The sequence below is a fragment of the Mobula birostris genome, chromosome 7 (assembly GCF_030028105.1).
Source record: "Mobula birostris isolate sMobBir1 chromosome 7, sMobBir1.hap1, whole genome shotgun sequence".
NCBI lineage: Eukaryota > Metazoa > Chordata > Chondrichthyes > Myliobatiformes > Myliobatidae > Mobula > Mobula birostris.
The window spans coordinates 169,125,114-169,146,519 of record NC_092376.1 but is presented as its reverse complement, the minus strand read 5'-3'; the positions used below and the strand labels follow the sequence as shown (position 1 = coordinate 169,146,519).

General features: G+C 42.7%; 1 protein-coding gene across 9 annotated transcripts in view; it reads left to right on the top strand.

Annotated features, from left to right (window-relative positions):
- LOC140200565 (prolyl 4-hydroxylase subunit alpha-2-like) overlaps positions 1–21,406 on the top strand; it is a 159,940-nt gene that overhangs the window by 53,317 nt on the left and 85,217 nt on the right. For 8 of the 9 annotated variants that reach the window (XM_072264075.1, XM_072264077.1, XM_072264078.1 and 5 more), the window contains exon 2: positions 11,316–11,419. In XM_072264075.1, the coding sequence (XP_072120176.1) occupies positions 11,338–11,419 (82 nt within the window). In that variant the 5' untranslated portion in view covers positions 11,316–11,337. Of the gene's footprint in view, positions 1–11,315; positions 11,420–13,322; positions 13,392–21,406 lie in introns of those variants that run through there. The other variant, XM_072264076.1, reaches the window with a different exon arrangement.

The window sequence follows — 21,406 nt, the reverse complement described above, 5'->3', positions numbered from 1 at the left end:
TCAGGAGATTGTATGAGCCTGATAGAGATACCCGCATGGTGTGTTGCCTCCCAGGTGCCAGGGTATGGGATGTCTCAGATCGGGTCCAGAATATTCTGAAGGGAGAGGGTGAGCAGCCAGTTGTCTTGGTACATGTTGGTACCAATGACATAGATAGGAGAAGGGAGGAGGTCCTGAAGAGAGATTTCCAGGAGTTAGGAAGGAAGCTGAGAAGCAGGACCTCCAGGGTAGTAATCTCGGGATTGCTACCTGTGCCACGTGCTAGCGAGGGCAAGAATAGTAGGATCAGGAAGATGAATGCATGGCTGAGAGACTGGTGCAGGGGGCAGGGCTTCAGATTCTTGGATCATTGGGATCTCCTCTGGGGAAGTATGACCTTTTCAAAATGGACAGGTTACACCTGAACCCGGAGGGGACCAATATCCTGGGGGGAAGGTTTAATAGAGCTGTCAAGGAGGGTTTAAACTAATTTGGCAGGGGAATAGGAACTGGAATGATAGAGCGGATGAAGGGTAAAACAGAAATAAATCTAAGATAGTGAGCAGTAAAGATGTCAGGAAAGCCGGGCAGGTGATGGGGCAAATTTGTAGCCATTGGGATAAGTTGAAGAGCAAAAAAGTTGCAGTGCAATCAAAGTGAAAAGTACCAAATACTGGTCTTAAGGTGTTATACTTAAATGCACGCAGCATAAGGAATAAGGTGGATGATCTTGTCGTACAGCTACAGATTGGCAGGTATGATATTGTGGCCATCATTGAGACGTGGCTAAAGGATGCATGTCTCTGGGAGCTGAACGTCCAAGGATACATGGTGTATCGGAAGGATAGGAAGGTAGGCAGAGAGGGTGGCTTGGCTTTATTGGTAAGAAATAATATCAAATCATTAGAAAGAGGTGACATAGGATTGGAAGGTGCAGAATCTTTATGGGTTGAGCTAAGAAATAGCAGGGGTAAAAGGACCCTGGTGGCAGTTATTTATAGGCCTCCAAACAGCTGCAGTGATGTGGACTACAAATTACAACAGGAAACAGAAAAGGCTTGTCAGAAGGGCGGTATTATGATAATTGTGGGGGATTTGAACATGCAAGTGGTTTGGGAAAATCAGGTCAGCACTGGATCTCAAGAGAGAGAATTTGTAGAATGTCTGCGAGATGGCTTTTTAGAAGAGCTTGTTGTTCAGCCCACTAGGGGATCAGCTGTATTGGATTGGGTATTGTGTAATGAACCAGAGGTGATTAGAGAGATTGAGGTGAAGGAACCCTTAGGAGACAGTGATCATAACATGATTGAGTTCACTGTGAAATTAGAAAAAGAGAAGCCGAAATCTGATGTGTCGGTATTTCAGTGGAGTAAAGGAAATTACAGTGGCATGAGAGAGGAACTGGCCAAAGTTGACTGGAAAGGAACACTGGCGGAAAAGACAGCAGAGCAGCAGTGGCTGGAGTTTATGTGAGAAGTGAGGAAAGTGCAAGACAGGTATATTCCAAAAAAGAAGAAATTTTCCAATGAAAAAATGATACAACCGTGGCTGACAAGAGAAGTCAAAGCCAAAGTTAAAGCAAAGGAGAGGGCATACAAGGAAGCAAAAATTAGTGGGAAGGAGGAGGATTGGGATGTTTTTAAAAGCTTACAAGAGGAAACTAAGAAGGTCATTAAGAGGGAAAAGATGAACTATGAAAGAAAGCTAGCAAATAATATCAAAGAGAATACTAAAAGCTTTTTCAAGTATATAAAGAGTAAAAGGCAGGTGAGAGTAGATATAGGGCCGATAGAAAATGATGCTGGAGAAATTTTGATGGGAGATAAGGAGGTGGCGGAGGAACTGAATGAGTGTTTTGCATCAGTCTTCACTGAGGAAGACATCAGCAGTATACCGGACACTCAAGGGTGGCAGGGAAGAGAAGAGTGTGCAGTCACAGTTACGACAGAGAAAGTACTCAGGAAGCTGAATAGTCTAAAGGTAGGTAGATCTCCCGGACCAGATGGACTGCACCCTTGTGTTCTGAAGGAAGTAGCTGTGGAGATTGCGGAGGCATTAGCGATGATCATTCAAAAGTCGATAGATTCTGGCATGGTTCCGGAGGACTGGAAGATTGCAAATGTCACTCCGCTATTTAAGAAGGGGGCAAGGAAGCAAAAAGGAAATTATAGACCTGTTAGCTTGACATCAGTGGTTGGGAACTTGTTGGAGTCGATTGTCAAGGATGAGGTTACGGAGTACCTGGAGGCATATGACAAGATAGGCAGAACTCAGCATGGTTTCCTTAAAGGAAAATCCTGCCTGACAAACCTATTACAATTTTTTGAGGAAATTACAAGTAGGCTAGGCAAGGGAGATGCAGTGCAGGTTGTATGTTTGGATTTTCAGAATACCTTTGACAAGGTGCCACACATGAGGCTACTTAGCAAGATAAGAGCCCATGGAATTATGGGAAAGTTACAAACGTAGTTAGGGTGTTGGCTGATTGGCAGGAAACAGAGAGTGGGAATAAAGGGATCCTATTGTGGTTGGCTGCCGGTTACTAGTGGTGTTCCACAGGGGTCCGTGTTGGTGCCACTTCTTTTTACGTTGTAGATCAACCATTTGGATTATGGAATGGATGGCTTTGTGGCTAATTTTGCTGATGATACGAAGATAGGTGGAGGGGCCAGTAGTACTGAGGAAACAGAGAGTCTGCAGAGAGATTTGGATAGATTGGAAGAATGGGCAAAGAAGTGGCAAATGAAATACAATGTTGGAAAGTATATGGTTATGCACTTTGGCAGAAGAAATAAATGGGCAGACTATTATTTAAATGGGGAGAGAATTCAAAGTTCTGAGATGCAACGGGACTTGGGAGTCCTCGTGCAAGATACCCTTAAGGTTAACCTCCAGGTTGAGTCGATGGTGAAGAAGGGGAATGCAATGTTGGCATTCATTTCTAGGGGAATAGAGTATAGGAGCAGGGATGTGATGTTGAGGCTCTATAAGGCGCTGGTGAGATCTCACTTGGAGTACTGTGGGCAGTTTTGGTCTCCTTATTTAAGAAAGGATGTGCTGACGTTGGAGAGGGTACAGAGAATATTGACTAGAATGATTCCAGGAATGAGAGGGTTAACATATGAGGAACATTTGTCTGCTCTTGGACTGTATTCCTTGGAGTTTAGAAGAATGAGGGGGGACCTCAAAGAAACATTTCGAATGTTGAAAGGCGTAGACAGAGTGGATGTGGCAAAGTTGTTTCCCATGATGGGGAGTCTAGTACGAGAGGGCATGACTTAAGGATTGAAGGGCGCCCATTCAGAACAGAAATGCAAAGTCATTTTTTTTAGCCAGAGGGTGGTGAATCTATGGAATTTGTTGCCACAGGCAGCAGTGGAGGCCAAGTCATTGGGTGTATTTAAGGCAGAGATTGATAGATATCTGAGTAGCCAGGGCATCAAAGGTTATGGTGAGAAGGCGGGGGAGTGGACTAAATGGGAGAATGGATCAGCTCAGGATAAAATGGAGGAGCGGACTCGATGGGCCAAATGGCTGTTTTGCTCCTTTGTCTTATGATCTTATGTCTAGCAGGTGAGTGGTAGCGTGATCTTTTTCTGCAGGTGAGTAATTTTAAATGACCTGTGTCTGCAGCTGAGTGGTAGAGTGACCTGTCTGCAGGTGAGTGGTAGAGTGACCTGTATCTGCAGGTGAGTGGTAGAGTGACCTGTCTGCAGGTGAGTGGTAGAGTGACCTGTATCTGCAGGTGAGTGGTAGAGTGACCTGTGTCTGTAGGTGCGTGGTAGAGTGACCTGTGTCTACAGGTGAGTAATTTTAAATGACCTGTGTCTGCAGGTGAGTGATAGAGTAACCTGTGTCTGCAGGTGAGTGGTAGAATGACCTGTCTGCAGGTGAGTGGTAGAGTGATCTGTGTCTGCAGGTGAGTAATTTTAAATGACCTGTGTCTGCAGGTGAGTGGTAGAATGACCTGTCTGCAGGTGAGTGGTAGAATGTCCCTTAAACTTCACTAGTGTATCTGCCTCCACCACTGACTCAGGCAGTGTATTCCACGCACCAACCACTCTCTGAGTAAAAAACCTTCCTCTAATATCCCCCTTGAACTTCCCACCTCTTACTTTAAAGCCATGTCCTCTTGTATTGTGCAGTGGTGCCCTGGGAAGAGGTGCTGGCTATCCACTCTATCTATTTCTCTTATTATCTTGTACACCTCTATCATGTCTCCTCACATCCTCCTTCTCTCCAAAGAGTAAAGCCCTAGCTCCCTTAATCTCTGATCATAATCTCTGATCATAACTCTCTAAACCAGGCAGCATCCTGGTAAATCTCCTCTGTACCCTTTCCAATGTTTCCACCTTCCACATGTCCATAGTACATTTCCCTGCAAAAACATCATCCCAATTCACACCCGCAAGTTCTAGCCTTATAGCCTCATAATTTGCCCTTCCCCAATTCAAAATTTTCTTGTCCTCTCTGATTCTATCCTTTTCCATGATAATCTGAAGGCCAGGGAGTGGTGGTCATTGTCCTCCAGATGTTCACCACTGAGAGATCTGTGACCTGACCCAGTTCGTGACCTAGTACTAGATCTAGTATGGCATTCCCCCTAGTCGGCCTGTCCACATACTGTGACAGGAATCCGTCCTGGACACACTTAACAAACCCTGACCCATCTAAACCCTTGGAACTAATCAGGTGCCAATCAATATTAGAGAAGTTAAAGTCACCCATGATAACAACCCTGTTATTTTTGCACCTTTCCAAAATCTGCCTCCCAATCTACTCCTCTGTATCTCTGCTGCTACCAGGGGGCCTATAGAATACCCCCAATAGAGTAACTGCTCCCTTCCTGTTCCTGACTTCCACCCATACTGACTCAAAAGAAGATTCTGCTACATTACCCACCCTTCCTGTAGTTGTAATAGTATCCCTGACCAGAAATGCCACCCCTCCTCCCCTTGTTTCCCCTTCTCTTTCCCTTTTAAAGCACTGAAATCCAGGAATATAGAGAATCCATTTCTGCCCTGGTGCCAGCCAAGTCTCTGTAATGGACACTGCATCATGATTCCATGTATGTATCCAAGCTCTCAGTTCATCACCTTTGTTCCTGATGCTTCTTGCATTAAGGTACACACAGTTTAGCCGTTCTACCTTACTACATTTACACCCTTTATTCTGCTTCTCTTTCCTCAAAGCCTCGCTATATGTTAGATCTGGCTTTACTCCATGCACTTCTTTCACTGCTCTATCACTCCAGGTCCCATCCCCCTCGCAAATTAGTTTAAACCCTCCTGAACCATGCTAGCAAACCTACCTGCAAGGATATTGCTCCCCCTCAAGTTCAGGTGCAACCCATCCAATCTGTACAGGTCCCACTTTCCCCAGAAGAGATCCCAATGATCCAAAAATCTAAAACCCTGCTCCCTGCACCAACTCCTCAGCCACGTATTCAACTGCTATCTCCTCCAATTCTTACCATCACTGTCACGTAGCACTGGCAGCAATCCTGAGAACGCCACCCTTGAGGACTTGTTCTTCAGCCTTCTGCCTAGTTCCCGAAACTGACACTTCAGGACCTCATCCCTTTTCCTGCCTATGTCGTTGGTCCCAACATGTATCACGACTTCTGTCTGCTTTCGCTCTCGTACCAGGATGTCGTGCACCCGGTCAGAGACATTCCGGACCCTGGCACCCGGGAGGCAACAAACCATGCGGGTGTCCTTCTCACGTCCACAAAATCTCCTGTCTGCTCTCCTAACTATAGAGTTTCCAAGGTGACAGCTCCCCTCTTCTCCGTCCCACCCTTCTGCACCACAGAATCAGTGCCAGAGGCTCTGCCACCGTGGCTCACACCTGGTCGGTTGTCCCCGCCAACTGTATCCAGGATGGTAAACTTACTATTCAGGGGAATGGCTACAGGGGTGCTCTGCACTACCCGTCTGCTCACCTTCGCTTTCCCCCCTCTGACTGTCACCTAACAACCTGCTTCCGGCAGCCTAGGTGGGACTACCTCCCTGTAGCTCTCATCTATGACTGCCTCATTCTCCCTTATGAGTCGAAGGTCATCCAACTGCTGCTCCAGATTCCTTACACGGTCTTCCAGATTGCCCAGCCACATGCACTTCTGGCAGATGTGACTCTGTGGGAGAGGGGCGTTCCCCCGAGACTGCCACATCTCACATGAGACGCACATCACCGTCTCAGGAGGCATTGTAAAGACTAACTGTGAGCAAGCTTGTCCTCCGCCTCTTCTCATCGAAGCCTCTCGAGTCAAAGCCTCAAAGGTCTACTCCCTCACTGGCCCACTCACTCACTGGCCGCTCCGCTTGAGCTACCCCTCTATTTATTTGTTTGAGCTTTTCAAAATGCTTGGTCACCTGACTTCAATTGCCCAATCAGCTGCTTTCTGCTGAGTCTCAGCTATTCAAATCTTGATTGTCTAATCGACGGCTTTCTGGGGGGCTGGCTGGGTGGTGTTAGTTGGAACTGCTGTGGTGACTGGAAAATGGCAGAGAGAGAGAATATCAAGGAACAAGCCAAGCTGTTGAAGGAAGTTTTTGGCGAGAGTGGAAGTGAACTAGAGATGGAGGTCAGCAGGAAAGAGGAATGGAATGGAAAGAGGAAGAAAAGAAGGCAGAGGTAAGGGATATCAAACTCTTAGGAGTCAGCGGATGATCAAAACAGGACAGCAAAACAATGGAAAGAAGATGAGATTTAAGCAATTTTAAAACTAAGTGAGGACGGGGCGTCTTTTCGTGATTGGAACCCGATTGGACGAAGATGCTCAACAAAATTATAGGCGAGATTAAAGGAGCAAAGATTTTACAAAATGGATTGCTGTTAGTGATTTGTTGGGATAATGTTCAGCAAGGTAAAGTGATAAGATTATGTAAAATAGACGGCAAAGAAGTACAATGCTCAATACCCAACAACAGAAAGTGGACTAGAGGAGTTATTTCGGGGATACCAACAAAAGTTACTATGGATGAGATTAAACAGAACATAAAAGGAGCAAAGATTATTGAGGCCAAATGTTTGAAAGTTACAAGAAACGGGAAAAAGTGTGATAGTTTATCGGTAATGATTAACTTTGATGAAGAGAGATTGCTGACTAACGTTTACTTAGGGTATATGTGTTATGCGGTTAGAATATATATACCACCGCCTTTAAGATGCTATAAATGTCAGAAATTCGGGCACATTGCGGCGGTCTGCAGAGGAAAACAAAGGTGTGGGAGATGTGCTGGAGAACATGAATATGGGAAATATGAAGCGGAATCTAGGCTGAAATGCTGCAATTGTGGCGAGGAACATAGCGCAGCTTATCGAGGGTGCATTTATAGCAAGAATGTGGCTGAGATACAATATGTAAAAGGAACTCAAGGAATCAGTTATGCAGAGGCAGTGAAAGAATTTGATGAAAAAAGGACGTCAAGCAAACAAATACAGGGAATAATAAACTGGTGAATTGTGAGAGCTGTAATATGAAAAATAAGGATACACTATTAATGAGTAGAAAGGACTTTGTGCTTTTTATGGTGGATAGAATTAATTGTTTGGCGCAAGCAAGCAAAAGAACTGAGAAAATTAAAATTATCGTCAAGTCTGCCAAAAAGTATCTTGGTATTAAAGGGATTAGGTGGGAAGAAGTCAAAGAAACGCTGAATGGAGGATCCAACAGTTCACAGGCAGGGGAGATGGAATCTTATTGGTAGTATATTTATCGCAAATGGTCAAGAATTTAAGAAATGTTTCAGAACTTTTTTCAGAACACCTGACAGAGTGTTCCCTCGGACCTTGAAGGAGACTAGTGTTGAAATTGCGGGGGCCCTGGCAGAAATATTTAAAATGTCGCTGTCTACGGATGAAGTGCCAGAGGATTGGAGAGTGGCTCATGTTGTTCCGTTGTTTAAAAAAGGATTGAAAAGTAATCCGGGAAATTATAGTCCGGTGAGTTTAACATCAGTAGTAGGTAAGTAATTGGAGGGAGTACTAAGAGACAGAATCTACAAGCATTTGGATAGACAGGGGCTTATTAGGGAGAGTCAACATGGCTTTGTGCGTGGTAGGTCCTGTTTGACCAATCTGTTGGAGTTTTTCGAGGAGGTTACCAGGAAAGTGGATATTGTCTGCATGGACTTCAGTAAGGCCTTTGACAAGGTCCCGCATGGGAGGTTAGTTCGGAAAATTCAGTCGCTAGGTATACATGGAGAGGTGGTAAATTGGATTAGACATTGGCTCGATGGAAGAAGCCAGAGAGTGGTGGTAGAGAATTGCTTCCCTGAGTGGAGGCCTGTGACTAGTGGTGTGCTACAGGGACCAGTGCTGGGTCCATTGTTATTTGTCATCCATATCAATGATCTGGATGATAATGTGGTAAATTGGATCAGCAAGTTTGCTGATGATACAAAGATTGGAGGTGTAGTAGACAGTGAGGAAGGTTTTCAGAGCCTGCAGAGGGACTTGGACCATCTGGAAAAATGGGCTGAAAAACAGCAGATGGAGTTTAATACTGACAAGTGTGAGGTATTGCACGTTGGAAGGACAAACCAACGTATAACATACAGGGTTAATGGTAAGGCACTGAGGAGTGCAGTGGAACAGAGGGATCTGGGAATACAGATACAAAATTCCCTAAAAGTGTCGTCACAGGTAGATAGGGTCGTAAAGAGAGCTTTTGGTACATTGGCCTTTATTAATTGAAGTATTGAGTATAAGAGCTGGAATGTTATGATGAGGTTGTATAAGGCATTGGTGAGGCCGAATCTGGAGTATTGTGTTCAGTTTTGGTCACCAAATTACAGGAAGGATATAAATAAGGTTGAAAGAGTGCAGAGAAGGTTTACAAGGATGTTGCCGGGACTTGAGAAACTCAGTTACAGAGAAAGGTTGAATAAGTTAGGACTTTATTCCCTGGAGTGTAGAAGAATGAGGGGAGATTTGATAGAGGTATATAAAATTATGATGGGTATAGATAGAGTGAATGCAAGCAGGCTTTTTCCACTGAGGCAAGGGGAGAAAAAAACCAGAGGACATGGGTTAAGGGTGAGGGGGGAAAAGTTTAAAGGGAACATTGGGGGGGCTTCTTCACACAGAGAGTGGTGGGAGTATGGAATGAGCTGCCAGATGAGGTGGTAAATGCGGGTTCTTTTTTTAACATTTAAGAATAAATTTGACAGATACATGGATGGAAGTTGTATGGAGGGATATGGTCCGTGTGCAGGTCAGTGGGACTAGGCAGAAAATGGTTCGGCACAACCAAGAAGGGCCAAAGGGCCTGTTTCTGTGCTGTAGTTTCTATGGTTCTATGGTTCTAACTTGAGGAAAATCCTCAGATTTTACGGTTGAAGCCCAGGGTAAACGTGCAGAACTCCAACAACAAATAGAAGTACCCGACAAGAACAACGGTGAGTTGGAAGGAGATTGGAAAATGGAGGAAATTATTACAAGGATACAAAAGGAAAAGGAATTTGTTGCAAAGTGAATTATCTACATTCAGATTATAAAATGAAAACATGGAAGCAAATGAAGAAGAACTCCGAGGTCTCAGTAAACAACTGCAGGCTACGATCCAAGAAAATGAAAACCTTGAAAAGCAGATAGACTTGGAAAAACAACAATTTTAAAAGTATAACGTGCGATAATTATTATTCTTTAACAAGACGATTTTAGTCTTGCAAGTGAGATGTAATCAATGTAATTGAGGTAATGCAACGACACAAAAACGTGACAAAATTAGGGAAGAATAGCAGCTTGCGGCATTATCTAATGAGTGCATTAAGCATTCACAAGGAATTGCAACTACAGAGTGATGCTAATAGAGAACTGCAGGCTAAACTAGATTGTCTAAAGTAAGGAACTCCAAGACTTATTTGGTTAGAACACAAGAAGTCTAGCAGGTGGCGGTAATGCACTGAAAACTGGTTGCCAACGGCCATAAAACAAAAAAGAAAAGGAACAGCTTTCTGCTGATCTATTCAAATCTTGATTGACTTGATTGCACAGATCAAATGCCAAAACTGCCAGAATCTCTCGAGTCAAAGCCTCAAAGCTCCACTCCTTCACTGGCCCACTCACTCACTGGCCGCTTTCCACAGATCTTTCCAAGATAGAACATTGAAGCTACGTTTTCTTTGGCAGGTTCCTAATGCAGCAAGCGACCGGCTGATTTCCCGGAACAGTGGATACATTAAATTGTATCTGCATTTAATGATCTTGGGTTACTCTGTCTTCTCTAAGCACATGGAATGTGTTTTTATTGTGTTTTTTTTAAGAAAGGATGTGCCAAGTGAAACATGCAGTTGTTTTTCTAACTTTTGGTTTTTGGAATCTTAGTGTGTTTCAATCCTGCAGCATGTCTGTTTATGTAATTTGGGGAAATTTAGAGTAAAACAAACAAGCTAAGACAAAGAAAATACCTTGGATTATATATCTAGGAGTAAACTTCTGGATACCCAGAATTTGGACACCTGAAAGTGTGATCAAAGCTGTTCCAAGCCAATTTTCAGCTCCAACGCCACAGCAAGGTTGGAAATGTGCCAAGAATCTTGGAGAAAATAGTAAATAGGCTTATAACTAGTAAATAGGGATGTGGATTGTGCTAATGTGGTAACAGAACTGCAGACAAAGTAGAGAATACAGCTGCGAAGACACCTAAGTTTAGGAACTTCACTAATTATGTTATAGAGTGCACTGATTTTTGGAATAGAAAATTGGATTCACAGTTAGACCAGCAGTTAATCATTTTATTTTGTATCAGGCCCTAGTCTGCTAATTAATTAAGTCTTCCTGTCGCCACCATTATGTTATCAAAATGTAGTTTTACTGGTAACCCTGGCAACTGAGAATGAAAAAGCTGTACCAAACTCATGCTCAGGTAGACCAGTTTTGACTGGTCTCTTGGTGTGCTCCAGTTTTTGAATAAATTGCCTGTATTTCGAATACCATCTCCGCGTGATCTTTCAGTTTGGGCAATAGAGGCCAAAGTATAGTGATCTTCTGATTCAGGACCTCCCCAATATGTTTCATGTGCACTTTTCAAGTGTAGTCACTGTTCTAATGTATGAAAAATGGATCGGTGTAGTTTTGAACATTGCTATCAATAACTACTCGGGAATTATCAGATTTAGGGATTTTGGTAAACCACTAAATGTTGGCCAGGACACTGCTTACTTGATGAAACTTGAAAGACTCTGACTTGGGAAAGTGATACATTTTATTGCCAGAATTTTAAATCTTGATTCATCATCTAATCCAAATAAATGCTAATTTGATCGATGTGGTGATAATTGGCACGCTGAAGAGTGATTACCTAATAGTGTTGTGTGTTGACTCTCTAGGAATCTTCTACACTCTTTGAACATGCGATACTTCTCTCCCTGTCTTCTCTGGATCAGCTGGTGCTATGTGTCGCAAACACGAGCAGAATTCTTCACGTCCATCGGTAAGATTTACTGGAATATTCGTATTTCTGATGAATTCAAGCAATATTTTACCATAAACCAGAGGTGACTTAATTACACCCTCCCATTTTCAACAAAAGTCCATCATTAGCTTACTTATGTTAGTGATCACACATAGCTTATGGGTAAAACACAGACTTTGCACTCTCCTACATTCATTTCGGGAAGACTTGGAACGCCTGCATGGTATTCCTGAATTTCGTCCTCTGTTGTCCAGTTCCTGTTGACTAACAGCAGCACACCGGAGATCTCAGAAGGTCTGGACAAGAACTGAGCCTAGACTAGCTATAGCCTGCAGCTCTGATGTAGAACCTGACCACCCCTCTTGGTTCAGATACAATTGTGAAAAAATGGTGTTTTGCCTTACTGTCAAGGGCTCTGAGAAGCAGAGTTTCTGCTGAGGTACTTGAAAAACTGAACATAAATGCTGCAAGTTTTGGAGAATTTTGATTAATTTCAAATTGATCTCTTTGAACAGACAATGAATTTCCTCTGCCTATCATAAGCACAGAAATGACAGTCATTGATTAATACAGTGTCGAATCAGGCTCTTCAACCCAACTTGTCCATGCTGACTGTGGCGCCTACCAAGTTAGTCCAATTCATCCAATATCTTAAGTCCCTACGACCACGAAACATTGGAGCAGAATTTGGCAATTTGAGTCTGCTCTGCAATATCATCACAACTGACTTATTACCTCTCTCAGTCCCATTCTCCTGCCTTCTCCCCATAACCTTTGATGCCCTTACTAAACAAGAACTTATCAACCTCTGGTTTAAATATACCCAATGACTTGGCCTCCACAGCCATGTGTGGCAATGAATTCCACAGATCTACCACCCTCTGGCTAAAGAAATTCTTCCTCATCTCTGATCTAAAGGAATATCCTTGAATTCTGAGACTGTGTCTTCAGGTCCTAGACTCCCCCATGATAGGAAACATCCTCTCCACATCTACTGTATCCAGGCCTTTCAAAATTCCATAGCTGAATTCTTTCTAAACTCTGTCTATGTACTTATCCAAGTGCATTTTGCACATTGTGATTATACCAGCCTGAATCACTTTCTCTGGCAGCTCATTCCGTGAACAAATTGACCCTACAGGTTGAAGTTTACCATCAGTTCCTTTTCAAATGTTTACCTCTTTATCCTAAACCAATACCCTCTAGTTTTTCATTATCCTTCCCTAGGGAAAGAGACTGTGTGCATTCATCCTGTCTATGCCCCTCATGATTTCATACACCTCTGCAAGGTCATCCTGCAATCTTCTACGTTCCAAGGATTAAAGTCCGAGCCCGCCCAACCAGCCCCTCTAACTCAGATCTTTGAATCCTGGCAGCATCCATGTAAAATGGTTCTCTAAAGTAGTCTCCTGAAAGTCGTGGCAATGATCTTAGCGAGATGCCTAATGTGGGATGCAACCATGCAAAAGTGGACATCATTCATTTATTTAATGGCAGGAAGATGTGTACACAGGGCACCTATTCTACTGGAAGTTCAAAGTTCAAAGTAAATTTATTATCTATGTGTGTGTGTGTGTGTGTGTGTGTGTGTGTGTGTGTGATCATTTACTACCCTGAGATTCAATTTCTCGTAGGCATTCACAGTAATTAGAATGAAATACAATAGAATTAATGAAAAAACTACATGCAAAGACTGACAAACAACCAATGTACAAAAGAAATTCTGCAGATTTTAGGATGTGTGTGTGAGCATTGTGAAGATCATCTTGGAACACCCAAACTACAGTGAAGCAAATTCCGAAACAACGTTTTGCTGTGAGATTTAGCCGTATTCATAGATCGATCTTGCCCCGCTGTGCCAGAGAAAGTGGAGATTAACTCTTTCTTTTCTTTCCTCCCCACCCTCTCCTTCCCCAATTAGTGCATCAGTTCTGAAATGACGACCAGAATCTCATCAGGGGGCTGTTTGCCAAGAAAAGTCCAAAAAAATGTGAGGACGTGCAAGCTTATTCTAAATTGCTTTCAGATTCTGAGTACTAATCGTCTTGGAGACCTAACCATAGCTGAAACTGCCAGAATTCTTGTTATTTGGACAGTTGTTCTTTTTTTTCCCAAATCCCTTTAATTTATGATTACCTGACAGAAACTAAAAAAAAAGATGACTTTCAATGCTATTATTTCATAGCCATTACAAGTATTAAGTTAACAAAATCTCTAGCTGGGGTAAAAAAAATTATTTCCTAATTTTTAAATTCATTCACAGGATGTGGCCATTGCTGACTGGACCTGTCTTTAACAGTAGTGCCTGTTTTCCCTTGAATGGAGTAGCTGACTGTGACATTTCAGAGGGCAGTTAAGAATTGGCTGCAGTGCTTTGACCCTGAGGTCACATAAAACCAGATGGAGTGAAGATGGCAGCTTTTATTTTCCACAGGGTTCAATGGATTAGCTGAGTTGTTGCAACACTCCACTTCCTTGCTGGTCACTATTATTTTTATAGATTAATGATACCTATGTTGTCTCCTTAGCGCCCAACAATGTTCACTCCTGGGACAACATGGGGGTCCGCTGTCCTCTGCAATCAGATTTCATCTTTTTTAGCCCTTTGTCACTTCTACCTATCACCTCTCATTTTCTTGCATCGTTCCCACTATTGCCACCTGCCTATCATCTCCCTCATCTGTCCACCTATCATCTGCCAGCTCTTGCTCCACCCCTTCTTTCCACCTTTTTATAATGGCTATCTACCCTTTCTCTCCAGTCCTGGATAGGAATTTTCCAGTCCTTTCCAGTGAGCGTCTCAACCCAAAATGTCGACTTCCCATTTCCCTCCAAAAATGCTGTCCGATCTGCCGAGTTCCTTCCGCATTTTGCACGTTGCTTCAAAGACTCCTGCCGTGTCCCAAAAATTTACATTGTAGTGTTGCAAAAGATGTATGATATTGACAATGATGGAATTCTCTGCAGGTTTTCTAATGATGTGAAATCCTTAGAAAAGGCCACCATTAAACTCTCGTCGGATGTAGAGCACAATTGACTTTTCACATGCATTGCAGCATTTTGCAATTGAATTGGCAGGTTGTAATACTTCATTCCATGCACCAGTCAAGACATCACTGAACTCTCCACTGCTACTTATCATTGTCCTGCGTTGTCCCCTTTTACATCCACCTGGTGGGCAGTGTCTCCAAGTGTGACACTCCAGATCGTGCCCTAGGACGTTGGCCTAGATTTTTTTTGCTTGTCTGGATTATTAGGTTGGATTGGAGTGTATTAGCTATAAAGTTTAAGACCATAAGATATAGGAATAGAATTAGACCATTTGGCCCTTCGAGTCTACTCCACTATTTCATCATGGCTAATCTGTTGCCCTCTCAGTCCAATTCTCCTGCTGTCTCCCCGTATCCCTTCATGCCCTGACTGTCAGCCTCTGTCTTAGGTATGACTGGGCCGCCACAGCCACCTGTGGCAAAAGATTCCACAGACTTACCACTCTCTGGCTAAAGAAATTCCTCCTCATCTCTAAGAAATGGATGTTCCTCTATTCTGACGCTGTGTCCTCAGGCCTTAGACTGCCCACCATAGGAAACATCCTCTCCATCCAGGCCTTTTCCCATTCGATAGGTTTCAATGAGACACATCCCTCATTCTTCTAAATTTCAGCAAATACAGGCCCAGAGCTATCAAATGCTCCTCATAGGATAAGCTTTTCAATCGTGGAACCATTTATGTGAAACTCCTTTGAACCGTCTCCAATGTCAGCACATCCTTTCTTAGATATGTGACCCAAAACTGGTCACAGTACTCCAAGTGAGGCCTCAGCAGTGCCTTAAAAAACCTCAAAATTACATCCTTACTTTTATATTCTAGTCCTTTTGAAATGAATGCTCAGATCGCATTTGCCTTCCTCACCACTGACTCTATCTGCAAATTAACCTTTAGGGAATCTTCCGTAAGGACTCCCAAGACCATTTTGCATCTCAGGTTTCTGAATGTTCTAACCATTTAGAAAATAGTTATGCTTTTATTTCTTCTACCATGCATTTTCTAACACTGTATTCCATCTGCCATTTCTTTGCCCATTCTCCTCATCTTTCTAGGTCTTTCTATAGGATACATTTGGATTCTTTCCTATGCAGTGTCCGGCAGCTAAGGGGTGACCCAATAGAAGTATCTAAACTTATGAGGGGCATAAATAAGGTAGATAGTCAAGTTCCCCATATGTAATGGTCATTACAAGAGAGCGTATGTTGAAGCTTTAAGAGGACAAGTTTGTAATGACCTGTGAGGTAAGTTGTTTCACACAAGGAGTGAAAAAATGCCTGGAATGTGCTACAAGGTGCAGTCTGGTAGAAGCTGATATGTTAGCAAGGCTTAAGAGGCACTTAGACAGACATACGAATATGTGGAGAATAGAGGACCCATGTGCAGGCAGCTGGGATTCGTTAATTAGCATCATGGTCGGTTCAGTTGTGGCGAGCCAAAGATTCTGTTTTGTGATGCAAATTTTGGACTGCATTCAGCTTCAAAAGCGGGAGTGGTGCCAACTGACCAAGTTCAATATCAGGAATGTGCCTCTGAGCAAAATTTCTGTGGTCTCCAATCTTTATTCTCTGGTCTCCAATCCTTGTTCTACAACCATGTTACTTTTCAGCTGGGTCCTTTATTCTTAATCAGGCATGTATTAAATGCTCACTGATCCAGATCTGCATTTGGAGTGTTTTTTTTCCCAAAATTCTAATGAGACTGATTGCCTAGGAAATGGTGGGTCACTGTGTTTCAAGAGCTGCTGGTAATTAGAAAAAGATTTGAAAATCGTTTGGCTTCTCTTTATTACTTGATTCCAGTGTTGCATATTTATTTCAAATTTCCAACAGGGTCAAAATGATCAAGGGTGCCCCCCCCCCACCCCCATTTGAGGCATTTTGTTCTGACTTTGTCATAGGGTGTGTGGGTGCTGGAGATCTCACAGGAACGTAATAGATTCTGCAGCTGCTAGAAGTCCAAAACAACACGCAAAGTGCTGGAGGAGCTCAGCAAGTCAGACTGTATTGATGGAGGAGAGGATAACGAACGGTTGATGTTTAGGCCAAGATTGTCCATCAGGACTTAAAAGACTAGGGAAGAAGTCCAAAAAAAGGTGGGGGGAGGGGATGGAATTCTTCTGAATTCTAGTGGGTACAGGCCCAAAGCTGCTAAATGCTCCTCATATGTTAACCCCTTCGTTCCCAGAATCAGCCTTCTGAACAACCTCTGGACTCTCTCCAATGACAACACATCCTTTTCTGAGATGCAGGGCCCAATAATGTTGACAATACTCCAAGTGCAGCCTAACTAGTGTCTTATAAAACGTCAGCCTTTATATTCTATTCCCCTTGAAATAAATGGCAATATTGCTTTTGCCTTTTTTTTTTCACCACAGACTCAAACTGTAAATTAACCTTCTGGGAGTCTTGCACAAGGACTCCTAAGTCCCTCTACACCTCTAATGTTTGAATTTTTTCCTATTTAGATAATGTATGCATTTTTGTTCCTTTTACCAAAATGTACAATCATACATTTCCCAACACTGTAATCCATCTGCCACTTTTTTGCCCATTCTTCCAATACCTACCCCTTAGCACTTCCTACCCCTCCACCTATCTTCACATCATCCACAAAGCCATCAATTCCACTATCTAAATTATTGACAAACAAAGTGAAAAGTAGCGCTCCCAATACTGACCCCTAATGAACACCGCTAGCCAGAAAAGGCCCCCTTTATTCCCACTCACTGCCTGCTGCCTGTCAGCCATTCTGCTATCCATGCCAGTAATTTTCCTGTACTGCCATGGGATTTTATCTTGTTAAGCAGCCTCATGTGTGGCACCTCATCAAATGCCTTCTGAAAATCCAAGTAAACGACATTGACTTCCTCGCCTTTGTCCACCTTGCTTGTTACTTCCTCGAAGAAGTCTAGCAGGTTCGTCCCTTTACGGAAACCATGCTGGATTTTGACTTACTTTATCATTAGTCTCCAAGTACCCCAAAACCTCATCCTTAATAATAGACTCCAACATTTTCCCTACCTCTAAGGTTAGGCTAACTGGCCTATAATTTCAAACAACAGGAATTCTGCAGATGCTGGAAATTCAAGCAACACACATCAAAGTTAATCTCCCCCTCCCCCTCCAACTTTCAAATCCCTTACTCACTCTTCCTTCAGTTAGTCCTGACGAAGGGTCTCGGCCTGAAACGTCGACTGCACCTCTTCCTACAGATGCTGCCTGGCCTGCTGCGTTCACCAGCAACTTTGATGTGTGTGGCCTATAATTTCCTTTCTTTTGCCTAAAAGAAATTGGGAACATTCTGGATACCTGGCCTGCATATGAATGAGGATTCTTGCTAACTGAGCAGTGTAGCTCATTCCCACATGAAGGATGCTTTGTGATGAGAGAAGTGCTCGTAGCGAGTGACATTTAGACCATAGAGGGACTAAAGTTGGATTGATGGGGAATACTGGTTAAGCGTCTCTTGAAGAGTGGCCCAGTCTATATCTGCATCTCCTGAATAGTCTTGCTAAAACTTGGGGAGGAAGTGCTGCATCTTGAGGAGCATGCTCATAATTTCTTACAACATAGAAAGAGGCCATTCAACCCGTTGAACCCATGCTAACCCCTCTGTTCCAATCCCCCATTTATTCTCCCTCACCTGCTCATCTACTCCACGCTGAATCTCTGAGGACCCAGCTGCACAAGAGATCATTTGCAGTATCCAATTGACCTAGCAGCCTACACGTCTTTGAAATATTCTCACCATTTAGAAAATAGTCTACTATATTATTTATTCTATCAAAGTGCATAACCATACACTTCCCAACACTAATCCATCTGCCACTTCTTTGCCCAATTTCCTAATCTGTTTAAGTCCTTCTGTGGGCTCTCTTCTTCCTCAATACTATCTGCCCCTCCACCCCTCCTCTGTATATCCTCTGTAAATGTGGCCACAAAGCTATCAATTCCCTCATTCAAATCATAGATATATAATGTAAAAAGAAGTGGTCCAGCACAGACCCCTGTGGAACACCACTAGTCACCGGCAGCCAATCAGAAAAGGCTCCTTTTATTCCCACTCCTCCCTATCAGCCAATGCTCTGTCCAATCACAAACAAGAGAAGATCTGCAGTTGCTGGAAATCCAAGTAACACACACAAAATGCTGGAGAAACTCAGCAAGCCAGGCAGCATCTAAGGAAAAGAGTACAGCCGACGTTTTGGGCTGAGACCCTTCAGCGGGACACAACACACTATCAGTATGCTCTATCCATGCTCGTATCTTTCCTGTAATACCACAGGCTCATTACTAATGTCTTCATGATCTCTTCAGATGCCTCCTTCAGAACCTTGGTGTATAGACCATCTGGTCCAGGTGACTTACCTACTTTCAGACCTTTCAGTTTTTAAGCACCTTTTCCCTCATAATGACAATTTCACTCAGTTCTGCCCCTTGACACTTGACACTCTCGAACTCCCAGCATACTGCTAGTGCCTTCCGCAGTGAAGACATGCAAAATACTTATTTAGTTCATTTGCCATTTCCTTGTCTCCTATTACTACCTCTCCAGCAAAATTTTCCAGTGGTCCAATATCTACTCTTGCCTCTCTTTTACACTTTATATATCTGAAAAAAACTTTTTGTTTCTTTTGAGTCTTAAGTTTTTGTTAATATTGGTAAACATTTGATAAATCCAGTTCTGTGCAAAAGTCTTAGGCACCCTAGCTATATACATGTGCCTGAAACTTTAACAGTGATTTAACAGTGCATATTAGTGTCACACTGCTTTTGAAGGCATTCTTTAAGAGTTATCTGTTTGCTTTTCATTGTAATGGAGAAAGGTTTCTCTACACTTTTTATGTCACTTTCAGCCCTGATGAAGTGTCTCAGCTTGAAACGTCATTTGTTTATTTCTGCCATAGATGCTGCTTGACTGACTGACCTTCTCCAGCATTGTGTATGTGTTGCTCATTTTGTCTTTAAACCTATTGTCAGTTGAGTAAATCCAGATGCCAGGATTGTATATTAGTAAAAATAAAATCATTGAAAAGTCAGAACCAAATGATGGAAGCACTTGGAATGTCAGACAGCATCTGTGGAAAAAGAAATCAAGTAAATGCTTTGTGTCAAAGATGTTTTGCCAGAATTATAGAAGCGGGAAACCAAGTCAGTTTTAAATTGCACTGTGTAAAGAATGGAACGAGGGGGTAGCTGGTATTAGGTGTGGTCAGAATCAGTGTAGGTGGATATGTGCTATAGATAAATGAGGGAAGAAAGATGAGCAAAATAAGGAAGGAACAAGGGAGAGAATAACAAAGGAATGTAAAAGTTGTGAAATGCGGAGCTGAAGGAATTGTCCAGCAGATCAGGCCGTATTAATGGAGAGAAAAGTACTGAGCCAGTATTACAGATAAATGACTGACAGCAGAACTGGCCAATTCTGATTTAAAGACGGGCAGCAAGTTACCTGGAATTGTACAATTTGATAGTGGGTGCAGAAAGCGGCATTGCACCCAGTCAGTAGATGAGTTGCTGTTCTTCAAACTCCAGTGGGGTTTCATTATGGTAGTGCAGGAGGCCATAGACATAAGTCAGGTTGGGATGGAAAAGTGAAAGAACCAGGCAGCCGAAAACATGGGGTAATCCCTCCAGACTGCACACAGGTGGGTTATAAAGAGAAAGCACATGGTACTCCCCAATAATCCTGGTTCATGACTGATTGTGTGAAGGGAGGAGTGCAAGTGAGTCTCAGTGGAAACCAGGCTAAATTGCACCCCAGGTGGAAACTGAGCCCTAGAGGTTTGGTTTCACTCCCTTAAGCAACATGATGGACTTGCTCACATATTTCTACAGATACACTGTCGAGAGTATTCTAACTGGTTGCATCACCATTTAGCATGGAGGGACCACTGCACAGGATTGGAGAAAACTGCAGAGGTTTGTAAACTCAGTCAGCTCTGTCAAGGGAAATACCCTCCCCAGCATCAAGGACACCTTCAAAATTCAGTGCCTCAAACGGGCAGCTTATGTCATTAAGGACCCCCCCCACCCCATCACCCAAAACATTCACTCTTCTTAAGTGAGGACGGACAGGAGCCTGAAGACACAGTGTTTTAAGAACAGCTTCTTCCCCTCCAGCATCAGATTTCTGAACGGACAAAGAACCAAACCATGAACACTACCTCACCATTTTTGCTTTCTTTTTGCACTAATTATTTAACAAATCTTTCTGTATATTTGCTCACCTCACTTTTTTATTATTTCAGTTTTTGCACTATTTTAAATTAACTATTTAATATACATTTATATATTTACTGTAATTCATTCATTTATTTTTCTATATTATCATGTATTGCATTGTACTGCTGCTGCTAAGTTAACAAATTTCATGACATATGCTGGTGGAATTAAACCTGATTCTAATTATTGTAATCTATAGTATTTTTGTGTATTGCACTGTACCGTAGCCACAAAACATATGCCAATGATACTGATCCTGATTGACATATGTCATTGACAATGATCTTGTTTGACCTACGTCAGTGATAATGATCCTGATTGACATATGTCTGTGATATTGATCCTGATTGACATATGTCATTGACAATGATCCTGTTTGACTTATGTCAGTGATATTGATTCTGATTGACATATGTCAGTAATAATGATCCTGATTGACATATGTCTGTGATATTGATCCTGTTTGGCCTATGAGTGTGATATTGATCCTGATTGAAATATGTCAGTGATATTGATCCTGATTCTGGTAGTGAGTTTACACTTTCATCCTGGGGTCATTTGACCTTTATTAACCTGTTTAAGGCAAGCAGTACCTAAAGTGGAAGTCTTGTTGATTGCCGTGCTTGGCAAAATGTTTGCAGATGTTTCGGCTCCAACTGAGAGACCATCATCAGTGCACAGCCAACTGAGGTACCGATATTCTGCAGTATTTCAAAGTACCTAAATTGTTTGG